Source organism: Branchiostoma lanceolatum, chromosome 9 (assembly GCF_035083965.1).
Source record: "Branchiostoma lanceolatum isolate klBraLanc5 chromosome 9, klBraLanc5.hap2, whole genome shotgun sequence".
In the NCBI taxonomy this organism is placed as follows: domain Eukaryota; kingdom Metazoa; phylum Chordata; class Leptocardii; order Amphioxiformes; family Branchiostomatidae; genus Branchiostoma; species Branchiostoma lanceolatum.
The window spans coordinates 16,481,481-16,502,327 of NC_089730.1; the positions used below are offsets into that span (position 1 = coordinate 16,481,481).

General features: G+C 40.5%; 1 protein-coding gene across 2 annotated transcripts in view; it reads left to right on the forward strand.

Moving 5' to 3' along the window:
* LOC136442235 (gamma-aminobutyric acid type B receptor subunit 1-like) overlaps positions 1-20,654 on the forward strand; it is a 60,323-nt gene extending 39,669 nt beyond the window's left edge. The window contains exons 4-21 of one of the 2 annotated variants that reach the window (XM_066438993.1): positions 1,098-1,199; positions 1,656-1,721; positions 4,053-4,247; positions 5,140-5,333; positions 5,748-5,805; positions 7,716-7,779; positions 9,623-9,703; positions 9,924-10,074; positions 11,881-12,013; positions 12,436-12,543; positions 13,661-13,758; positions 14,810-14,913; positions 15,310-15,437; positions 16,923-17,051; positions 17,782-17,916; positions 18,382-18,542; positions 18,876-18,944; positions 19,347-20,654. In XM_066438993.1, the coding sequence (XP_066295090.1) occupies positions 1,098-1,199; positions 1,656-1,721; positions 4,053-4,247; positions 5,140-5,333; positions 5,748-5,805; positions 7,716-7,779; positions 9,623-9,703; positions 9,924-10,074; positions 11,881-12,013; positions 12,436-12,543; positions 13,661-13,758; positions 14,810-14,913; positions 15,310-15,437; positions 16,923-17,051; positions 17,782-17,916; positions 18,382-18,542; positions 18,876-18,944; positions 19,347-19,494 (2,124 nt within the window). In that variant the 3' untranslated portion in view covers positions 19,495-20,654. The remainder of the gene's footprint in view (positions 1-1,097; positions 1,200-1,655; positions 1,722-4,052; positions 4,248-5,139; positions 5,334-5,747; positions 5,806-7,715; positions 7,780-9,622; positions 9,704-9,923; positions 10,075-11,880; positions 12,014-12,435; positions 12,544-13,660; positions 13,759-14,809; positions 14,914-15,309; positions 15,438-16,922; positions 17,052-17,781; positions 17,917-18,381; positions 18,543-18,875; positions 18,945-19,346) is intronic. The other variant, XM_066438994.1, reaches the window with a different exon arrangement.
* Positions 20,655-20,847: the final 193 nt, after the last annotated feature.

A 20,847-nucleotide genomic window follows, 5' to 3' on the forward strand; every position in this document is an offset into this window, starting at 1 on the left:
AACTTTGTAGCCGCTGCTCAAAGGATTTTTTTCTGATTTACGTACTAAACATTAGTTGAAGTCCTAGTCAATGTTCATACCAATAATTTTTCAATTCTATGAAACTTGAGTCGATGTCTGTGAAATCTAAAATCATTCTACGAAATTTTGAAGGATTTTGGGTCACATTTCCTTCCATATCTCCCGTGAGCCACCATGGAACAGACAGCCTACGTCATCAAAATGGCGGCGCGTTTTTGCTCTTCCGATTATGGTGTTTTTGTCAAATTATCCTTTGTAGATCAAAAGATATGGGCCAAAATATGAAGCGTACGCTATGTTCAGATAGTACACGTGGTGGAAAGGACATGTTTGGCCAGTATAATGAAGGCGTCGGCGAAGATCAGAAGATTTCGCTAGGCCCTGTCACAAGCCAGATGCAAATGAGCGAGAAATACTGCCATTGTATTTGTTCCGGCCCAAGCGAGATAATTGCCCGCGATTTTCAACTACCAAAGACCTCAATAGTATATTCTCATTCACTCCTCTCAAGAAATCAGTATATCATTTATTCTAAATTTTTTTTTTTTTTAGATTGTCACGATTACGAAGACACATTTTAAAAAGGCAAACATAACAATCATTCACCGATTTTTTATTACTTCATCTTTTTTTTCTTATGAGTGGTTGCTTCAAAGCATGAGACGTAAAAATGATTTCTGTCAATTTCTCTTTTATCTTTCGATGCAACATACTGTTATGTTTCTAGATGAAAAGCATCACGAATATGAAGACACATTTTAAAAAGACAAACATAACAACCGTTCAACGATTCCAAATTACTTCGTCTTTATCTTTATTTCTTGTGAATGGTTGCTTCAAAAGATGAAATGTAAAACAATATTTCTGTCAATCTCTCTTTTGTCTCCATGCAACATACGTTATGTTTTAAATAAAAAAGGCTTTACGATTATGAAGCAAAGACATCAATCAATCAAACATATCAATCATTCACCGATTCTTTATTACTTCATCTTTATCTTTCGTGAGTGGTTGCTTCTAAATATGAAACGTAAGAACATTATTTCTTTCAATCTCTCTTTTATCTTTCTATACAGACCATAGAGGATCTGGAGAAAAGAGCTAAAGAAGCAAACATCACCATAGCTACCAGGCAGAGCTTCCTGTCAGATCCGACAAATGCAGTTCGTAGCCTGAAGGTACGTCACAGTCTACTTATTAGTTTGGCTGTGAATGACACATAGTCATGGCTGCCCAACTAGCCAGTGGCTATATCAGCCCTCACTTCTTTACATTCATATTTATAGTGTTCTTTCATATCTCATGGCTGTAAACCTGTTTACGACCCATAAGAAAGCTTTTAATAGAGAACCTAGCTTTTGTTATGGTGCAAGAGAGTGTATTTTTACAAGGTGTTACGACTGGATTCTGCTACTGTTAGGATTTGTGGGACTAGAAGCCCCCTGCGTATTGGACAATTGGCCATGTACCATATTCACCTTACTCGAAGTGTTAGTGAAGGTGCACTTGAATTCGGTTATGAACTATAGTTAAAGAATGGCGTGTTGCGACGGTTAGACGTACTTCATAAATTTCCACTGCTGGTAGAATGGTTTCCAAACCTGGTACTCAGTGCTGGCCGGTTTGTTTTGCAGCGTCAGGATGCCAGAATCATCGTTGGCGTTTTCTACGAGGACATGGCATTGAAAGTCTTTTGTCAGGTGAGCCGACTCAACATTTTCAATAGGCTATTGAAATTTGCAAAACCAACACTGTGCAGATTTGGAAGTACCCCATCACGGAATGGACCCGTCTACTGCAACTTGCAGGACATGACGTTTTAAAGACACGTGGCAGTGTTGCCCAGTGTTGGTTTTGTAAAGTTCAATAGTTATTCATAATGTCATCTACACAGGTGAACGTTAAGTATCTATTTACTGTCTATTACTGGACTTACTTACTTACTATGCTCTGGTGCACCTTAGAGCACCAGACATATTGAGCGGGAAATATATATGGCAACAGCTTTACGATCATGAGCCTCTTAGTGTTTGCCTTGTGCGCTTTTGGCGGTCAAAGGTATACGCAGTCTATTTTTCCTATTTCTATTCATGCGTTATGGGACTCCATTCACAATTCACAAGGGTGCCATATTCTATGGGCCTTTTATATTTCGACCCTTGTAATGACACCGTGCATCAGAAGATATTCGTTTGTGTCGTGACCTACTGCAACTGCACACGATAAGACGAGAAGTTATGGCTTTAGGCTTTATGTTGGGATCCATTTCCAAACAAATGTGACCGGAAATGATCCGTTTTGCAGACCAACCCTTTGGAGAAGATAACGTTTATAGCAAGCTATTTCAATTTGTTCTATGATTGATTCAGAGCACCAGAGAAAGGTAAAAATTCAGAATCAAAGTTTCAAACTCTACCTGTGTCACTCATGCCAAGTATTTTTGTTTAGGCCATGTTGATTCGATTAAATGAATGACATCCGCGCGCGCATCAATTTTCGTCCGTTTCCATAAAAAAGTTTTCAACCAAACTGTAAATCATACAAATCAGCCGAAAAATAAGCAAATATATTCCATGAATTGCAAACAAAATATCGGTAAATGGATACTTATATTGAAGAATGCCAAAGTCAATTCCAAAGTCAAAGAAGAGGATGTGAAAGAAGAAAAATGGAGAATCTATTGAGTTATTTTTTCAACCTTCCTGACCACTTAGATTTCGTGATGAAGGCAACTCTTATTTTGGCCAAACTTTTTTTTTTTTTGTCGCACGCTTGCATCAGTTTCGGGGTTCCCAAAGGATGTCATCCATATAATCGAATCAACATGGCCTTACAACAAAATTATAGTATTAGAGTTGACGAATGCTGTAGGCACAATCCATGTCTTACAATGCTCTTATAAAACTATTGTAAAGTTTCTCTTTGCGTCTGACTTAATGACTAACAAGTTTCTGAATTGACAACTTGTCTTAATAAGCCTGTGTTTAAATATTCCCAAAGGCGTTTCACTTTAATTGCGTGGAATATAATCGGCTGCAAATGCACTCTACGGCATTAAATTGTGATGATTAGGTGTACAATCATCAATGTGTGAAAACAGATAAGTACTTTGAATTGACATGTTGTCAGTAAAATTATTCTTATAGGGTAATGTATATCATACTTGTTAAGTTCACTTAACGCTTAACTTGTATTCTGTCTTCTGTTTGCTGGTGGAGTTGTTGTTTTTTCTTTTATATTTTCTGCAAAAAAGTGTGAGAGGGAGTCGTCATAGCCCTTGAATACATGTTTCAAACGTGAACGTGTTAATATCCATTGTTCTAGCTCTCTCAACAAGATAATGCGATCTGAAAAAGGCTGTTTAGACCACGAATTGTAAATGGCATCCAACGTTTGTAACAATAAGTCTACTATCATGGTGACTCTTTTACATCACCAGTGCTATAGTTGTTAGCTTAACATACTCTTTTGCATTTGACGACGTACTTGACTTGAAATCTAGATCCGTCATTCTGACTGGTTAGACATATTTCTTGATTTCTTTTAATGATTTGATTAGATTTATTTGGCTGTATAAAGACATATAGCCAGCGCTGCCCTACTAGCCGAAGACTATTATAAAGGTGACTGAACAACATACAACATACAATATACATACATGCTGTTACAAGGCACATAGAAAGGCATTTCCAAGCACAAGACTTGGTTGTTCAAAGTTTGAAAGTCTTATCTTAGCAAAAGGAGGCTATTGCAATCATGCAAATGTAGCCCTGTTTTGCATAATTAATGTTTGACTGTGTTTACCTTTATGCCTGTTCCTCAGGTTTACAAAGAATTAATGTTTGACTGTGTTTACCTTTATGCCTGTTCCTCAGGTTTACAAAGAATTAATGTTTGACTGTGTTTACCTTTATGCCTGTTCCTCAGGTTTACAAAGAATTAATGTTTGACTGTGTTTACCTTTATGCCTGTTCTTCAGGTTTACAAAGAATTAAAGTTTGACTGTGTTTACCTTTATGCCTGATTCACAGGTTTATAAAGAGAAGATGTACGGGAAGCGGTACGTGTGGTTCATCATCGGCTGGTACCCTGACAACTGGTACCAGAAGGTGGAGGAAAACGAGGTGAACTGCACCGTGAACCAAATGCGAGAGGCTCTGCAAGGTCATTTCACCACCGAGATGACTATGAGATCTTTGGACGACACCCCCAGCTTTTCTGGACTGGTCAGACGTTTTCTTTCATAACGCTATTTCGTTTGATACGGGTGTTCCGGTCCGTAGTTTACGGTATTGCACGGGCTTCGAGGTTGTATTGCACGGGCTTCTATCAAATGATTCGAACGCACTTCGCGTGCGCCGCTGTCGAAAATTCACAGGATTTATAGGGCGTTGATGTTGCTAAAAAAAGTTTTATTTAAGGAGACAAAATTTTCTCAATTTCTGGCGCATTTCGCATTAAAATTTGTGTTCTTTTTGGTGGGTACGTCATAAATGAAATACAACACGGTGTATTCTTTATCTATCAACACAATAAAAGTACAGCGACTTTCGTAATTGTATAGATAGATCCTATCAATTTGTGGCGAAGCTCTCTTTTTTCATAATCAAAGACGCTTCGATTTTGTGTTCGTTTCAAAGTACTTTCAAAGTCTGGGATTGTCTTGATCTTCAAATGTCTTCATGATGCAGTAAACTCATGCTATGCTGTCATGGGATTGAGAAGCTTATTCCTGTTTGATGTGGCGATGGACCGCGTTTATGTATCCCCCCCCCCCCCCGTTTATTTGATATGTGTTATGTAAAGCGGTCATTCTCAATTGAGGTGAAGTAACTTTTCAAGTAGCTAGTAGTGCAAGGCGGCTTCGTTTTTTTTTTTTTTTGGCCAAGCGCACCGGGGTATCATTACTCTTCTCGATGAGTGTGTTGGGTTCTTTTACGTGCAGAGGTTTGACGCTTGAGGTGTATGCCGGAAGCACCTTCATACCCGGTTCGCCGGCTTTACGTCACCATCCGAAATGATGAATGCAATCGTTACAACATGTCTGTTTCTTACAGTTTGATATAAATGATAATCATCATTTCTCGGCCATTCATATGCATAAATTATGTTATTCAGAATGTGTCGCGGTTCGACGAAGAGTTACTCCTCAAGCTGAACAACAGCGACCCTAACGACACGCCGGGCTACCCCGAGGCACCCCTGGCGTACGACGCAGTGTGGGCCCTGGCGCTGGCTTTGAACCAGACTATCACCAGACTCAAAGAAAGAGGAGTCAACGTGGGTCTGGACAAATTTACATATGATAATAGGTGAGAAAATTTTCTATCATTATGTATTGCATAATTTTCAACTGTCATATCAATCATAAGTTGTAACATTTTTGGTTGGTTAATTGAGGTAATTGCTTGTCCTTGTTTGTGTTGTTGTCACTTTGTAATTAAGCAGGTCTGTATTCAAATGTGCCTGGAGAAGCAGAGAGGATTCAGTCCACGCAAACATCCTGACATCATGCCGATAATATATTTAATAGACTATGCTTCGATACATTAAATGCTATCGACATAAACAGCTTACAAACAGACTAGGCCACAGTTATGGAGAGGAATACCTACCTACCTACCACATGATTATTAAAGCTTTCTTCATAATCATTGATCTGTGACAAGCCATGCCCTACGAAAATGCAACAAGGATATAGCTTGTTTTTCGCTTTGTTATTTCAGCACAATATTCCGTGAATTCTACCGTGCCATGGACTCTACGTCCTTCCAGGGCGTCTCGGTGAGTGTGCAGTTATACATTATGTACACGGGTCTACCCTTTGATCTACAACATGACTGTAATTATGGTGGTTTGCTCGGGGGTGACGGAAGGGGGGCATTTTTCATCCATTTCGGGCGGACCCAACATCTGTATGACCACCTTGTGTAGTTTTCAGTAACATGCAGACCTCCTGGGGGCTAAATATCATTTTAAAAAATCACTGGGAGTTTCAACTCTCTGATGCCTTTGAGGTAACCTTCAGTACGAGAAATCCAATCTTTAAGCGTATCTTAAAGCATGGGTAAAGACACGTCTGCATTTTTGTTCATGAAAGGACTGCTTTACGAATTCATTACGTGTGCTTAAAGATTAGCTTTCGTGTAGTGCTTCATAATTCTTTTTTGAATGTTACAACTTAAACTTAGAATTCTTGAACAGTGAATATTTTCGAGACACATTTCATTCAGAGCCTAGTGCCAAGATCTCATACAAATGACTGAGACGGACATGTATTTCATTTCGTGCCTTATCAGGCAATGAAAAAGCGTTTCAGGTCCTCCGTTGCAATTTTACCACACGGTTCGATTAAAACAGGCGGACCCGTAAGCTATCCCTTTGAATTCCTTCCATAGTCTGTGCCACCTGAAAATGATAGATCCCATTAGAATCATCGCCCTTCGTGATCGGCATATCAAACATGAACTTCACGTTGGTTTGCACTTGATCATGACATTGACACTTGAATGGAATGACCCCGTCGGTGCATATTAATGCGCACACCTTACAGATGAATGAGTTTGTCAAAGTCAGGCTGTCGTTTTTACCCTTTTCCCATGGGTAGCCCGTATAATCCCATACGACCTACGGTTTATCCTCATGCGAGGTTAAACTGTTCTTGTCATTCTGTTAGCCCTATCCTGTCTCGGCGGCCCTTTGTACGTAGTCGTTATCAGGTATCAAAGAGAATAATTTATACGCGGCTATACGATGCTTTGACTCACATATCACATGTACTAAAGGCAGAGTGCTTGGAGTCTATTGCCGTAGCCATAGAACGAACATGTACGTATATGGAGAAAAAGAGAGAAGGCATAAACACACACGTACACATGACAAGGACTTCGATTGAAAGTTCATCTGTGTTGGTAAATGACGTTATGAAAAGGCCCAACTTGGTAAGTCCCAAGTATTTTAGAGTTGGTTATGTAAAATGTATCATTTGATATCAACCGACAAAGATACAGACAGGGTTTGAATGCTATTGTCGTGGATCACACCATGACAAATATGTACATTTAATTAGCTGTATTCTGAGCACGTTAGACTCAAAGTCTCTTTGATCCAGGATCTCCCTTTGCCTGCAATAGTCTTTATACCCCCACTGATCATGCGAGGACTTTGTTGTATAAATACTTAAGTTTGTATTATCGGCGACAGAACAATGCTTCTGTATATGCCAGCACAAAGCGTTCATCCTCAATATTCAAACCTAACTTGCCTGTCTAACTGAATCTGATTATCGAGTATGGTTGATGTTACGACAAAGTAAAACACTAGTTTGTGTGCACAGGTAAAAGATAGGTACAACACACAGCTGCTGCATGTAACCAAACTGATATTACCAACTACTCTAGATCTGTGAGACGCTATGTAGCTTAGATCCCGGGAAACTTTCGTGCCTGGCAACGTTTTGTGGATTCGTGGGTTTGGGCCAAACGTATGCGTAACGTGTTCAGACATCATCGATCAAAGTCACTGGCACCGAACATAATGATCTATAGGGTGTGCCGTGTGTGTGCCAAGCATGTTCTGGAAATGACATTAGATAATATGATATGATATAGGCGTACTCCCATTCATCAAGAAATAAGATTAATGTCTTTTGCAAGGAAAATTAATGTCCTTTTTTTACTGTCTGTGTCCGACAGGGTCCTGTGCAGTTTCTGTCTACCGGAGACCGCCTCACTCTGACGCAGATCGAGCAGATGTGGGGTAGGAAATGATATTACTTCTGTAGTAACTTGAGTGTCCTCACAAGCCTCGCTTTCGTACATGATCACGTACAATACCGCTAGACTGTGCTCTCGCGAGACCACTTTTCAAAATGGCCGCTAGAACTGGAAACGGGTATGAATGTATGAGAGAGGGAAAGTTTTTGTTAGTCTATTAGGAAACAAAATGAGAAAAAATCCAGACAAGGTTGATACTGTTGTGAACCATTCTCTCGCGATGACAGGTCTAATGATTTAACGTTTACAGACGACGTGCGGAGCAAAATGCTTCTAATCGCACAGTTAGACAATTAGTCATAATTGCACTTACGGTCACGGATCATTAGCTAACGAAGGATCATCTGCTAAACGGCTAACATCAAGACAAAATCGATACCTGTGAGACAATTAACATTATTTATAGATATTTGCAAATTTTTCTAACTAAAGATATTTTTGTGCAGTCCCTTTCAAAATGTTTCTATAATATCTAATGGGATTCAAATAAATTCAAATTTTCATATTCATTTTTTTTAGAAATTTAGAATAACTGTGACTTAGACCCCTATTCCACTTGGACGGCGCTCTCACCGCGCTCTCACGGCGACCTAAAATGGTCCAAATCGCCGTGAGAGCGCCGAACTCCTGGAAAACGTGCTCAAGTGGAATCTCTACGGCGACCCTTGCGCGCTCTCAGCGCGACCAAAATGTCAAATGTCAGCAACTTTTTAAAGATTTCACAGATCACTCAACGAATTCCAGAGATACAGAACGAATTTTTGTTACGTTTTGTGTGCTTTGCTGTCTTCTCAGTCAAACCTTTACCTCGTGCATCATATTTGAATGATAAAATCAAGGGGAAAACAGATTCAATTTTAGTCGCTGCACGGTCGCTCAGTGTGTGTCTTAAGTAATATATGTATGTGCAACTTGTTTTTTCTGTGTTGTCTGTCATGTAAACTGTTTGCAATAAATATATTTTGTCATTCTACGTTATAATAGAAACGTAAATCACAGAATTTTGACACACATTTTGACTACTACTGACAATAAAACTTGGAGGAAATTTAATTTGAATGGAAGCAAGTACTTGTAGTTATTCGTCAATTTGTATTACCCACAAGCAAAACTATGATTTGTCCACAAAATTCCCAGAAATTCAAGATACACCACTTCAAGAATTAAATTTGTTTGAACTACAGTTAAGACCATTCAATCCTCATAGAGCGCTCGCTGCGATCCTTGAGCGCTCGCTGCGGCCCTTTGATCCCACCTTGGGCGCTCTCACGGCGCTCACCGCGCTCTCACCGCGCTCTCACGGCGCTCACCGCGCTCACTCCGCGCTCTCTCGGCGCTCGTTTTTTGATCGCCATCCTCGGCGCTCTCACGGCGAAGGTTTTGAGCATGTTCAAAACCATCGCCGAGGTGACGGCGCGCATGGCGCTCTCGCCGCGCTGTCGGCGCTCTCGCCGCGCTGTCGGCGCTCTCAATGGCGCTCTCGCCGCGCTGTCGGCGCTCTCACGGCGATCTGGCCAAAATGAGGTCGCCGTGAGAGCGCGGTGAGAGCGCCGTCCAAGTGGAATGGGGGTATAAGATATTCTTTTATTCAAATTAATTCAAACAAATTACAAATATCATTTAAAAACCCTCTTGGTGACTTGGAATGGACTCTATGAGAGTGCTGATTATTCTGGGTCAAAAATGTCTTAGTATTCATGCCATTACAAACTTTAAGATAGTTGTGATTAGCATACTGGTAGTTGATTAGCATATCAGTTTTACACTGTTAGCACGTCTTTATATGTCTGAATAATAGTCCATCGTTTATGTTTGTATGTTTGCAGATGGACGATACTACAAGATCGGTTACTACGACAACAAAAATAACAACTGGACGCTGAATCACAGCTTCGTGCGATGGAATGGTAGGAATGGAATCTTTAGTTGTGATTTTTTCTTCAGTTTTACTAATCCAAGACTGTCAGCTCTTTGTATTTTCATGATTACCACTACCTATAATGTACTTCAAAGGATATATCATCATAATCATTTCGTCCCAGTTCGTAACCTGAACTCTTTACTTCGAACCTTATGAAGTATTTGCTGAAAAGAACCTATTACAATTTCTGGCCGTTGTTCCGGTAGGACCACATCCGCCGTACGACCGCACGCTGGTTGTTGAAGACCTGAGGCTGGTGTCTATGGAGCTGTACGTCGGCATGTGTTCCTCCGCCCTCGTCGCCATGCTGGCAGCGTTCGGCTGTCTCGTGTTCAACGTGCTGAACAGAAACGTCAGGTACAGGCGAAACATTACCTCTGTATTTCTTTTCTATCAGTACTTTCATGGCCATTGCTCTGATCATCTCACACTACTTGTCCCTCCATTGAGAGCCTTTCAGATTGACACGAGGCTTTCCTCCAGCTAACATCGTTACACTAGTATTACTGTTCAAAGTTCTTCCACTGCAACAGCTTATTTGCACGGACTGCCGATCTGTGGAACGCTCTCGATGACAACATGTTTCCCTCCGAATACAACCTGGTCATCTTCCATCAACTTCAATGCCAAGAAATCGTCAACTATGGCATTGCACTGAACAAGCCCGGAAAAAAATGACATAAGAGGAATTAAGGAGTCTATTCAAGGTTATGGAATTTTGAAGGCTGTCCTGTCATTTTTCGATAGGTAATTAACTTTGAAGGATGGAAAGGTATGTATGAAATTTAAATCGAAATTCCAAATCTATGGAGCATTTGGAGCAATTCAAGGCATTTTGAAGGATGTTGTGATAGGTAATTATCATTGAAAGTTTGAAAGGCATGCATGGAATTTGAATCAAAAGTCCGAATCTATTGAGCATTTAAGAGTATTTTGAAGGCTGTCGACCTGTCATGTTCTGATAATTAACTTTGAGGATTTGAAAGGTATGTATGAAATTTAAATCGAAAGTCCGAATCTATGGAGAGTTAGGAGTATTTTGAAGGCTGTCGGCCTGTCATGTTATGATAATTAACTTTGAGGATTTGAAAGGTATATATGACATTTTAATCAAAATTCTGAATCTATGGAAGACGCGATTGAAAACCTGAGCTTAACAGAAAGGAATGCAAATGACTTTCTGACAACAAAAATTACATAGATGCCGGCTTTGCGGTACTTGATTCAGACTGACTAGCTAATGCGCTGCTCATCAATGTCAAAACATTCATGGACAGTAATCCCAACATATGAGCTCATGACTATGCTTTTCCAAGTAACTGTCGAAAGCAATACCGTGCATCCTTATAACTTAGTTATAGTGCACTAACTGCCTTAAGAACAGCAGTAGTAAAAAATCACTGTGTGTAGCAAGGCAGAGAGGGGCTCCTCGATGACACCAATAGACCGATCCCACAGCCACACCCCCTGTTCTATTTCGAACACCTTCGTCAAGAATTGGACTTGACGGACCAAAAATGGCCGCCGCGGCTAGGTTGTCAATATTGCCACTGACTTCGGTTTAGTTTTTGACGGAGATGTTCTAAATAGAACAGGGGGTTCTATACGTTCGATATGGTGTTTGACAGGGTCGGTCTATTGTCGTGGCCATTAAAGTGGTCTTTCATTCCAGCACACTCATGTCCCCTCTTTGCTGATACCTGTTTGTCTTGACTAATGTACTACTTAAGTTAAGTTAAGTTAAGTTAAGTTAAGTTAAGTTAAGTTAAGTTAGAAACCCTTAACAAAAATGATATAACGTTACCTGGCATTGGTACAATTTCAATCAACTGCTATGCTTGTTTGAATTATCATGGCCATGATGTAAGTTACACATCTCATTGCTTTTCTTGTCTGCTAGGCAGGTAGTTAAGGAGTTGGCCTCAATTATACTGGACAGCGTGACACCGTTTTGCCTAGACTTGTAGAAGCTCAGTCATACACAGATTGTTGATTTCATGCCATACATTGTACCATGTACGATTGTTGAGCAATAAAGTTCACTTCACTTCACTTCTACACACTGTCATGCACATCTCTCAGAAATCTGTACCCTCTACTTACACATATCTAAAATGCACTATATTACATGTACACTCAGTTAGAGGATATCTGTGATTGCAGGTACATCACCATGTCGCAGCCGGGTCTGAACAACATCACGGTGCTGGGATGTGTCACCTGCCTGTCCTGTATCTTCCTCTTCGGACTGGACAGCTCCAGTCTGTCTGAAGACCAGTTCACGGCCGTCTGTCAGGTAGGGACAGAAACTGCGTCTCAGACGTGTGCAAATAAGTAAATCTATAAGTGCACGAGGCTTTCTTATGAATTGAACGCATTCAAACTGAAAAGTTAAATTCATAAGCATGATTCAACTTTCAGTATTTTTAGATTTTGTACTTGGGACAGACCATATACCACCAAGCGCAATCACTGCACGCCTTTCGTAAAGCATACGAAAAGTAACATTTGCAGAAACTTTTTCCTTGTCTTAAGATTTTGGGGACCGCATCTGTAAGCTCAACGTCAGTGTGACTAAAACACTTGGCAATGTACAAAGAGCCTTATTATTCAGTGACTTGCCAGCCTGATGAAACTATGTTCCTTGTTTTAGTTTTTCTTTATTTTGGAGAGAAGTGATGTTGTGTGATGTTGATATCGGACCTCTGTCTCCTGTAGGTTAGGACGTGGGTACTCGTTGTTGGCTTCACTCTGGCTGTAGGATCCATGTTCTCCAAAATCTGGCGGGTACACAGGCTCACCACCAGGGAACGAGAGGAGGACAAGGTGCATACGTTTGATTCTCGTTAAATCTTCGTGTGATGTCGTGTGACGTAACGGCAGAGTGTTACACAGCGGTCCCGGGTTCAGATCCCCTGACGCCACCGATGTTGTGCCGTTAGGAAAGGCACTTAACATGACTTTCCTCAATCCATCCAGGTGTAAAAATTGGAATATTGTTCTCTATACGTGGAACTGTTGAAATTAGCTGTGAACAAAAACTTGAGTAAGCTGTTACCCTTGTCTGTCAAAAGCGAAATAAAAAAACATCTTTCCATGTTTCACCATCTGTAAAATGCTCTTGAATGGCAGCCATTTCTTCGTGATAGACAGAAAATGAAAAAGCCATTACCATTGACATCTGTATGCTGCTGCATATACTTACGGCACTGCGGAATTTGAATTTTGAACATTGTTTATTCGTTAGTTTCATCTGGCTGACTTCCAAGTAGTTTGTTCAGTGTTTATCAAATTGGGAATGACAACTTAGAGACGCCATGTATTTTAGAATAGCGAATGACCTTCTCCTCGGGTGTATGTCTCCATTCTTGCTCCTAACAACAGATACGAGGGGTGATCAATAAGTCCTCGGCCTCACCCAGAAATAAGGTGCACAATGAAAATTTTGGGGCATAATTATGAAGTGTGACATCTTTTAGCAATATCCACCAAACTTGAACTTATTGTGGCCAATACTTTTTAGTCGACGTCCATTTGATATCTATTAGGTAAGTGACGAGAAAAACAAGGGTGCACTGTGGTCAGAGCTGTGTGGGTCGAGTTTTTCATGCCATGAATCGGCATAAAGTCTTCGAAGACATTGTCAAAAGGTTTAATAAAGATTCCCTTCTTATTTCAACTAAAAAGAAGTGGGTATCTGACTTTCCGCAGAGCAAGTCGGCCCGCACACCTCAAGTCACAGCTCAATTGTCTATGTTTTTATCCTTCTACCTCACCTAATGTTACTGAGTGTCGTCTGTTTAGTAATGATCACAATGATTTGAAGTTTGGTGGATATTGCTAAAGGATGACATACTACATGATTATGCCCAAAATTGAGTTGTGCACTTTATTTCTGAATGAGGCCGAGGACTTATTGATCCCCCCTCGTATTTCATCACAGGTTGTGGAGGCGTGGAAACTGTACGCTTTGCTAGGGCTGTTTTTGGCAGTTGACGTCATCATCATGACCGTCTGGCAGTTCACGAATCCCATGACGAGGTATGTTTTACAAATTACGTGTCAATCATCACGCATTAATGTTTTCAATGGTAAAAGGTATGTGCTTCAAATGACATGTCAATCATGTAGTAACGTACTTAATGGAAACATTTATTTGCCTCAAATTCACGTCAATCATGTAGTCGAGTTTTTAATGGTAGATAGTATGTGCTACGAATCCCATGTCAATCATGCAATGGCGATTCAATAGAGAACCATCTTTACCTAAGAATAAATCGCATCATTAAAAAGGGTATGTGCCTCAAATTACATGTCAATCCCGTGGTCAGGTTTTCAAGGGTAGATGTCATGTGCTTCGAATCCCTTGTCAATCAAGCAATGGCGTTTTAATGGTGAAACATATTCACCTAAAAATAAAACGCATCATAGCATGCTTGTTGAAATATACATGAGGTTTTCAATAAGGACGGTGGCTGCAAAAAGGGAGTGTTGACTGAGAAGACCATGTGGACTGCGTAATAAACATACAGAGGAATCTTAATCACATTTGGTTTCTGCGTATATCCTCGTTTTATGAATGTCATTTTCAGCGCAGTCCCTCATTTATTTATCCTATATCAAGACAGCCGGGTTGTCCCTTCAAATTGTAAATGTTAATTCCCACAATAGGGCCCAGTAAATACAGGACAAGACATGTTACATTCAATGGACAAAAGTGGACGGCATTCGGTGAAACGAATGAAATCCGAATATGTCAAAGCAAAAACGTTGTTCAAAACTCAAAGCCTTGACCGTTCCAAGGTCAAAATATGTAAAGGTCAAGAGGAGGTCAGAGGTCAAGAAATTACACGAGGCATGCGCCTCAAGGCCGCTTTAAACTGCTTCAGCGTTGTTGTTTTTTGCCCTTCATTCGTTTTTCCTTACATTTTCCTCCTCACACTTTTCAATGCATGTACAGCTTTATTTACATGTAAGAAGGTACATATTTACAAGATATACAATATCAGGGTTGATAATGCATCGAATGTCAGCTTGCAGTGTGTGGTAGTAATTTGTGCATCTCATCTGATTCCCGTTTCCCTGTACGCAGGTATCTGGAGGAGTTTCCCCAAGAAGTGCCTGAAGGAAATGACGACATCCTTATCCAGCCCAAACTGGAACATTGTACCTGTGACAACTTCACCATATGGCTTGGTGAGCCTCAGAGTTGAAGATGGGAATCAGTACTTAAGGATCGGTTTCCTATACAATAGTATCATGGCATGGCCAGGGCGTTTTTATTCTATGTTGTTGCTTGTCAAATGCATCATGTATTGACTATCCATTTTCGTCTCTCTTTCCTCTCCACCGCCCTCCCTCCCTCTAATCCGAGTACGCATGCGCAAAGGTCATAGGTGAAGGCCTTTGACTTGTGAACAGGTTTTTTGTCTCGACCATGATTTAAACTTGTCCAGACTCCGTCGGGCGTTTGTATAACAATGTCGGACGTGTTTTGTTTATGTCTCAGGGGCCATTACCTTTAACCTTGCGCATGCGTACTCGGAATGGTGAACGACCTTAAACACTGTTTTCTCTTGTGTTGATCTCTAGGTGTTCTGTACGGCTACAAGGGTCTCCTCCTGCTGTTCGGGGTCTTCCTGGCCTACGAAACCCGTGATGTCAACATTAAAGACATCAACGACACGCGATACGTCGGGATGAGCATCTACAACATAGTGGTAAGCTAATCGCGGTAAAAAGGGATGTCCCTGTAGCTCAACTGGTAGCAGCATTACAATTGAGGTCCTAGTTTAAATTAGTTGCGAACTGTCAGATTAAGGTTCAAATCCTGGGAATGGCATCTTGGTTGGGGCTGCACCCGTCTTTCGGACGGGACGGGACGTATGACGGAGGTTCGAGGAGGTCCCTCGAGCACGCCAGAGGGGAAGGGATAGCTACCCATCCATGTTAAAAGCCTGCTAGAGAAACGTGCTGACCTATGCGCCACTAGGCATTACTGAACAACGACAAAAACAAATCCCTTTGAAAGCAAGAGTAGAATACTTAGCTATCCTTGCCTTTGCCTGGTTGTCGGATTAACTCGTGTCTAGTGTTTGTCCTTACAGTTTCTCTTGCTTCACTTGCTGGGGTATCCGTATAAGATATATCATGAAATAGATTCTTATAGTATATCTATATCTATAACGATTTGTGTGTTTTTTTTATTTCATATTATTTGCCCATGTATGTATGTTGTAATCAACAGTAATTGTTATGACTATACGCATAATCTCAGTTTGGGGAAAAGGCCCTCAAGTAAGGTCACAGGTTTTTGCGTGTTATTTATCCCTTCTGTTACCAAATGACCTGTTTCTTTTACGTGCAGATAAACAAGAGTAAAAGAAATTCTTAAACGTCATCAGTTATAAACGACAGGTACTTTATTTGATTCCTAGGAATAGACTGCCACGTTGAGGTCAATCACATTGATGTAGTATCTAAGATTGTATCTGTGACCTATGACATGGGTTATGCACTGATGGTGCCCTGTGTGACATATCCGATGATAGCAGGCCATAATCAATGCTCTGTTCTATACCGCGGTCGATACATGGGTCTGGCGGGTTAATGTAAACATGAGATCCGACCAAACACTGACATTATGGTCAGAAACAACCAATCTATTTTCTCGTTGATCAAAAGATTCAGAAGCACATGGATTCAAACAAAATCCTTGACATAAGGCTGTTCAGAATAATCAGTTGTTATTTTTGTTAGACTGGTGATTGTAATTTGTTGCGAACATACAACGTTAAAATGCTCGTCGATGTTAAGCAACATCTGAGAGTAATCACCTTTCTAACGTTTTCTACTACAAGGATGCCTTGATGGTACGGGTAGCCAATAGAAAGAATGTGATATTGACAGCATTGATCAGATAACACACATCTATCATTAGGTGTTCAAAAATTCGTTTTCCCTAGAACTATCGCTGAGTGGAACCCGATCGTTGCCACAATGTACTGTAGAAGCATCCTTACTAGATACATGTAGCTTGCAGTTAGACCTACGAAGTTTAGGTGTGACAGGTCAGTCAGTGTAATATAACGAGCTCCTGCCGCGCCGCGTGCCTGTGAAGCTGGAGTGTTACGCGGAAGGGCGATTATACGAGATTATACCGGCTATATAGATACAGACATGTCGAATCTTCCTACATCCCACAGGTCCTCTGCCTCATCACCGCGCCAGTCACCATCCTCATCAGCAGTCAGCAGGACGCCACCTTCGCCTTCACGTCTCTGGCCGTCCTGTTCTGCACCGTCATCACTCTCGGACTCATCTTCGTCCCAAAGGTTCGGTCACACCACGCGCTTAACAACAATTAGGCCAGCTTAATGTGATTGATATATGGATGACATCCGCGCGCGCATCAACTTTCGTCTTCGGCCATACTGTACATCGTACAAAGCAGCTGCAAAATGATAAATACCTATTGTTGATCGCAACATTATTTAAAAAATCGGAAAACAGATACTAATGTCTTAGAATGCAAAAGAAGAAGAAGATGTGAAAGAACAAAAAAGAAGAATCTGTTATTCGGTATACCATACTCTACATAATAACAATGATGATAAAATAACCAAGCCCTTTATTCACGAGCACATATTTACAAGAGCCGACGTTTTGTCTTTCACATTCTTTGGGGCAATAATGACAGGGTCTACTTGCACTGCAGCTAGATGTCGATGCTGCAATGATACAGATGCGGTCCCAAACGTAAAAAATTGTCACATTTACATAACATATATTTGATTAGTCTCTTAGTATTTTTGCTTAACAATAACTGTGAAAATGTGACGATGCGTAACGTTTGAGACCGCATTTGTAACACCACAGCAGCGACACCTAGCTGCAGTGCGAAGGATAACCAGCCACTATTGACTCGAGGAAAGTGGCAGACGGTCAGCTCTTGTAAATATGTGGTAATGAATTATAACTTTGTCATCAGTCTTTTACCAACCTTATGAAATGATTCATGGAAAAAATGTTAATATTTCACCCTGTGTATCTTATTTCCGACAGATGATGAACTACAAACAGAAGAGTATAGAGGAAACGTCCCAGCCTCTGCAGGCGCCTGGAGTGACGCAGGAAGAAGAGGAGAAACAGAAAAGACTCCAGGAGGAAAACGACACGATGAAGAAGCAGATAACACAGGTGAATGATGACAAGAGACAAAAATTATCTTGGTAAATTCTAGGTAGACCTCGTAAATTTTGGTTGCATGAAAGTTCATCTGAGTTGGTAGAGTACTGTAACTGATAATAATAAAATCATAACATAATAAAAATTAAACTATACTCAAGGAATTTGACTCACCGGAATTTTCGAAAGAATCACTCAGTCTTTTTCAGCTATTTGACACGTGATTTTACGAACGTTTGACGTCAGCACTAGGTCAAAGTTCGTCAGAAGTCGATATTGCCCCCATAAGAATCACCTGTCTTCGTTCAGTTGGAGTATAGTTTATTTTATTCTGTTTTTATTATATAGATTTTTCCCTACATGTTGTGTCAAATCGCCATAATCAGTCTGCTGAAGAAGTCGATGCCACTTTTAGAATAGCTGGTTTACACATTATATACGTCTCAACAAATTTGTTTGCATCCTGATATGGAACAGAAAGAAGAACGCATCCGCGAACTCCAAAAGAGTTTAAAAGAGCTCCTGAAAGAGGGACAGAAAATGACAACCAGCTTCCTTGCGCCCCCTGGCGTCGGTAGACTGCGCTCCACCGGCAACAACTTTGGGCGTCTCTCTTCGTCATCGATGGCTTCATCAAGGTACCAAACATCATTCTGTAATGTAGCATACACAATGATTTATTTTCTATGTTAAACACAATAAGGATATGGTCACTGAATATTCGGCAACCATCTTTGTGGCGACGTGTTGGCGTAAATGTTAGGTGTTCTATGTTGTTCTTTGTATGTGGCACTGTTAAGATTAAGTATTAACTTCAGTACAGTGCCACATTGTCTTTGTCTGTCCAGAAGCAAATAAGAAAACATGTGAATGACATAAAAAGAGCACTGACCTTTGCACACCAGGGAATCTAGTGCAACATTGTAGCGCACAGTGTCTGTCTAAGTGTTTTATGTCTGATACTTTTACAGCGCCGTGTCAAGCTATGCTTCCAACGCTACAGAGGTATTCGAGGAAGTATTGGACACCCCTCCCCCTAAGTAAGCACTGGCCACTTCCAAAGAGCGTTTTGCAATGGCATGTGCAATGTACACCATACACTTGTTAAAGTTTGAACTCTGGCCCAATATTTTTTTTTTAAACTGCGGCAACAAACAAAGGTTTTGGGTGTGTTTTTTTTCGGTCTTCTTTAGAAATGATGACCCATTCACTCCTGTCTAATGTCCTTTCGAAAACGTGACGTCCGTAATGGGTCAAATCTGTACTACCCCCGCCCCGACTCTTTTTTCTTCTACGTTTCTAATCCTCTAAATCCCCTAAGTCAAGAGAAGATCACCCTTGCTACGAAGGACCGTGTATGTGTATTTTTGATAACATATTTTAGAGTCTTTAGATAATATTCATAATGTGCTCATTTTTTTATTCTTCTACCGAACGTGTAGATGTCGTGGGAAAGCACCTTCGATCAGCTTCGATGTTGGGAACGAGACCATCGAACGTGTGCCTGCTCACGTGATGCTGCCTACAGTCAAGGTGACCTTGTCAGATGAACCTGCGGAAGATGGCGGCCAGTTTGAGTCCTTCTTGTGACACGTCTTGTAAGGCAGTGACGTCAGAGTTGCGTTGCGCAGTGGAGGGCTCAAAATGGGATTATAGTGCCACCTTAAAATCCTTGAAAATCCGTCTTTTCCTTGACGATTTTGACCCAATCTGGACACCTTTTGAGTTAGAAGGAACAGGTCGGGTCTTAGCTTTCTAATTTTGGTCAACATGTCGTCAATTGGCCAGTTCAGGGCAGATGTGAGTTGTTAGGTCCTGCGGATGGATACAGGAGAAAACTAAGGTCAAATGTTAGATTTGTATACTTAAGCCAGGTTTTCCCGGAGTTGAGCTGAATAAACACCCTGTATTCTTTGCATGGTTATCGAGTAGACCCTTGTGATATTCTGGAGGAGAAGATTTTAATATTGAAATTCGTATTAGTTCAGTTAAAACAACTGGGTTCGAAAGTTCGAAAGTAGGTATTAAAAAGCAAAATGACAGGAGCTGACCAAAATCAAGATTACTCGAAAATGAAACCAGGAAAAAGAAGGGATAAGGGCAGAAAAAGTCTCTTGACAATACCTAAATGTTATTTTGATGTGCTAAACACAAATGAAACATATCAATCAAATTGTGGCATTTTTCTGCATTCATACAGATCCCACCTTCAAAGTCAGTTGAGTCTATCATTGGTATCATCGATCTTGGTAACTTTTACCTAACTACATTCGGTTATTCCTGTAACAACAGAAAATACATGACTATTGCAATTGTTTTAGTTCCACTTAGATAAATGTGGGTTTGTGAAATGTGCAGATGAGATGTTGTTGTACATGCCGTGCCAATGCTATTGAGTGAGGTGCTATAACTGTTCTGTTAGACCACGACTTCGGTGTCAGCCTGTCACTGTATTGTGTTGTATTTTTGAAAATATAGGGTGCAATGCTACTTGTACTCCATATGTATTGTATTGTGGCAATCCTACAAAAATACAACAGTAATGAAGCCGAAATCCCAAGCAATAGTGTCCGGTTTAAGTCTCTCCGTATTGACCATGCAAAAACACCTTCACAAGTTAGAAGATTCGACTTTCGTGTGCCTTTGGGTGGTATTTAATGAATTAGTTTTGTGAATGGCGTTATTAGAGTTCTCCAGAGAAATATTGCCACTTTTTGTTTCAGATAATAAATTCGTACTTTCAAAAATGTGTTGACGTTTCCCAAGAACTTTCCCTTTATTACCTTTATATATAGTTTTACTCAACAGAGATATATATCTGTTGCAATTATCTTTTTATTTTTCTTATGCATTTTGTCAATGACAAAATCATCATATACACGACAGCACAAATATGATTGTTCTTCGTACAATTTGCAGGTCGCTGGATCCAACAAATAACAC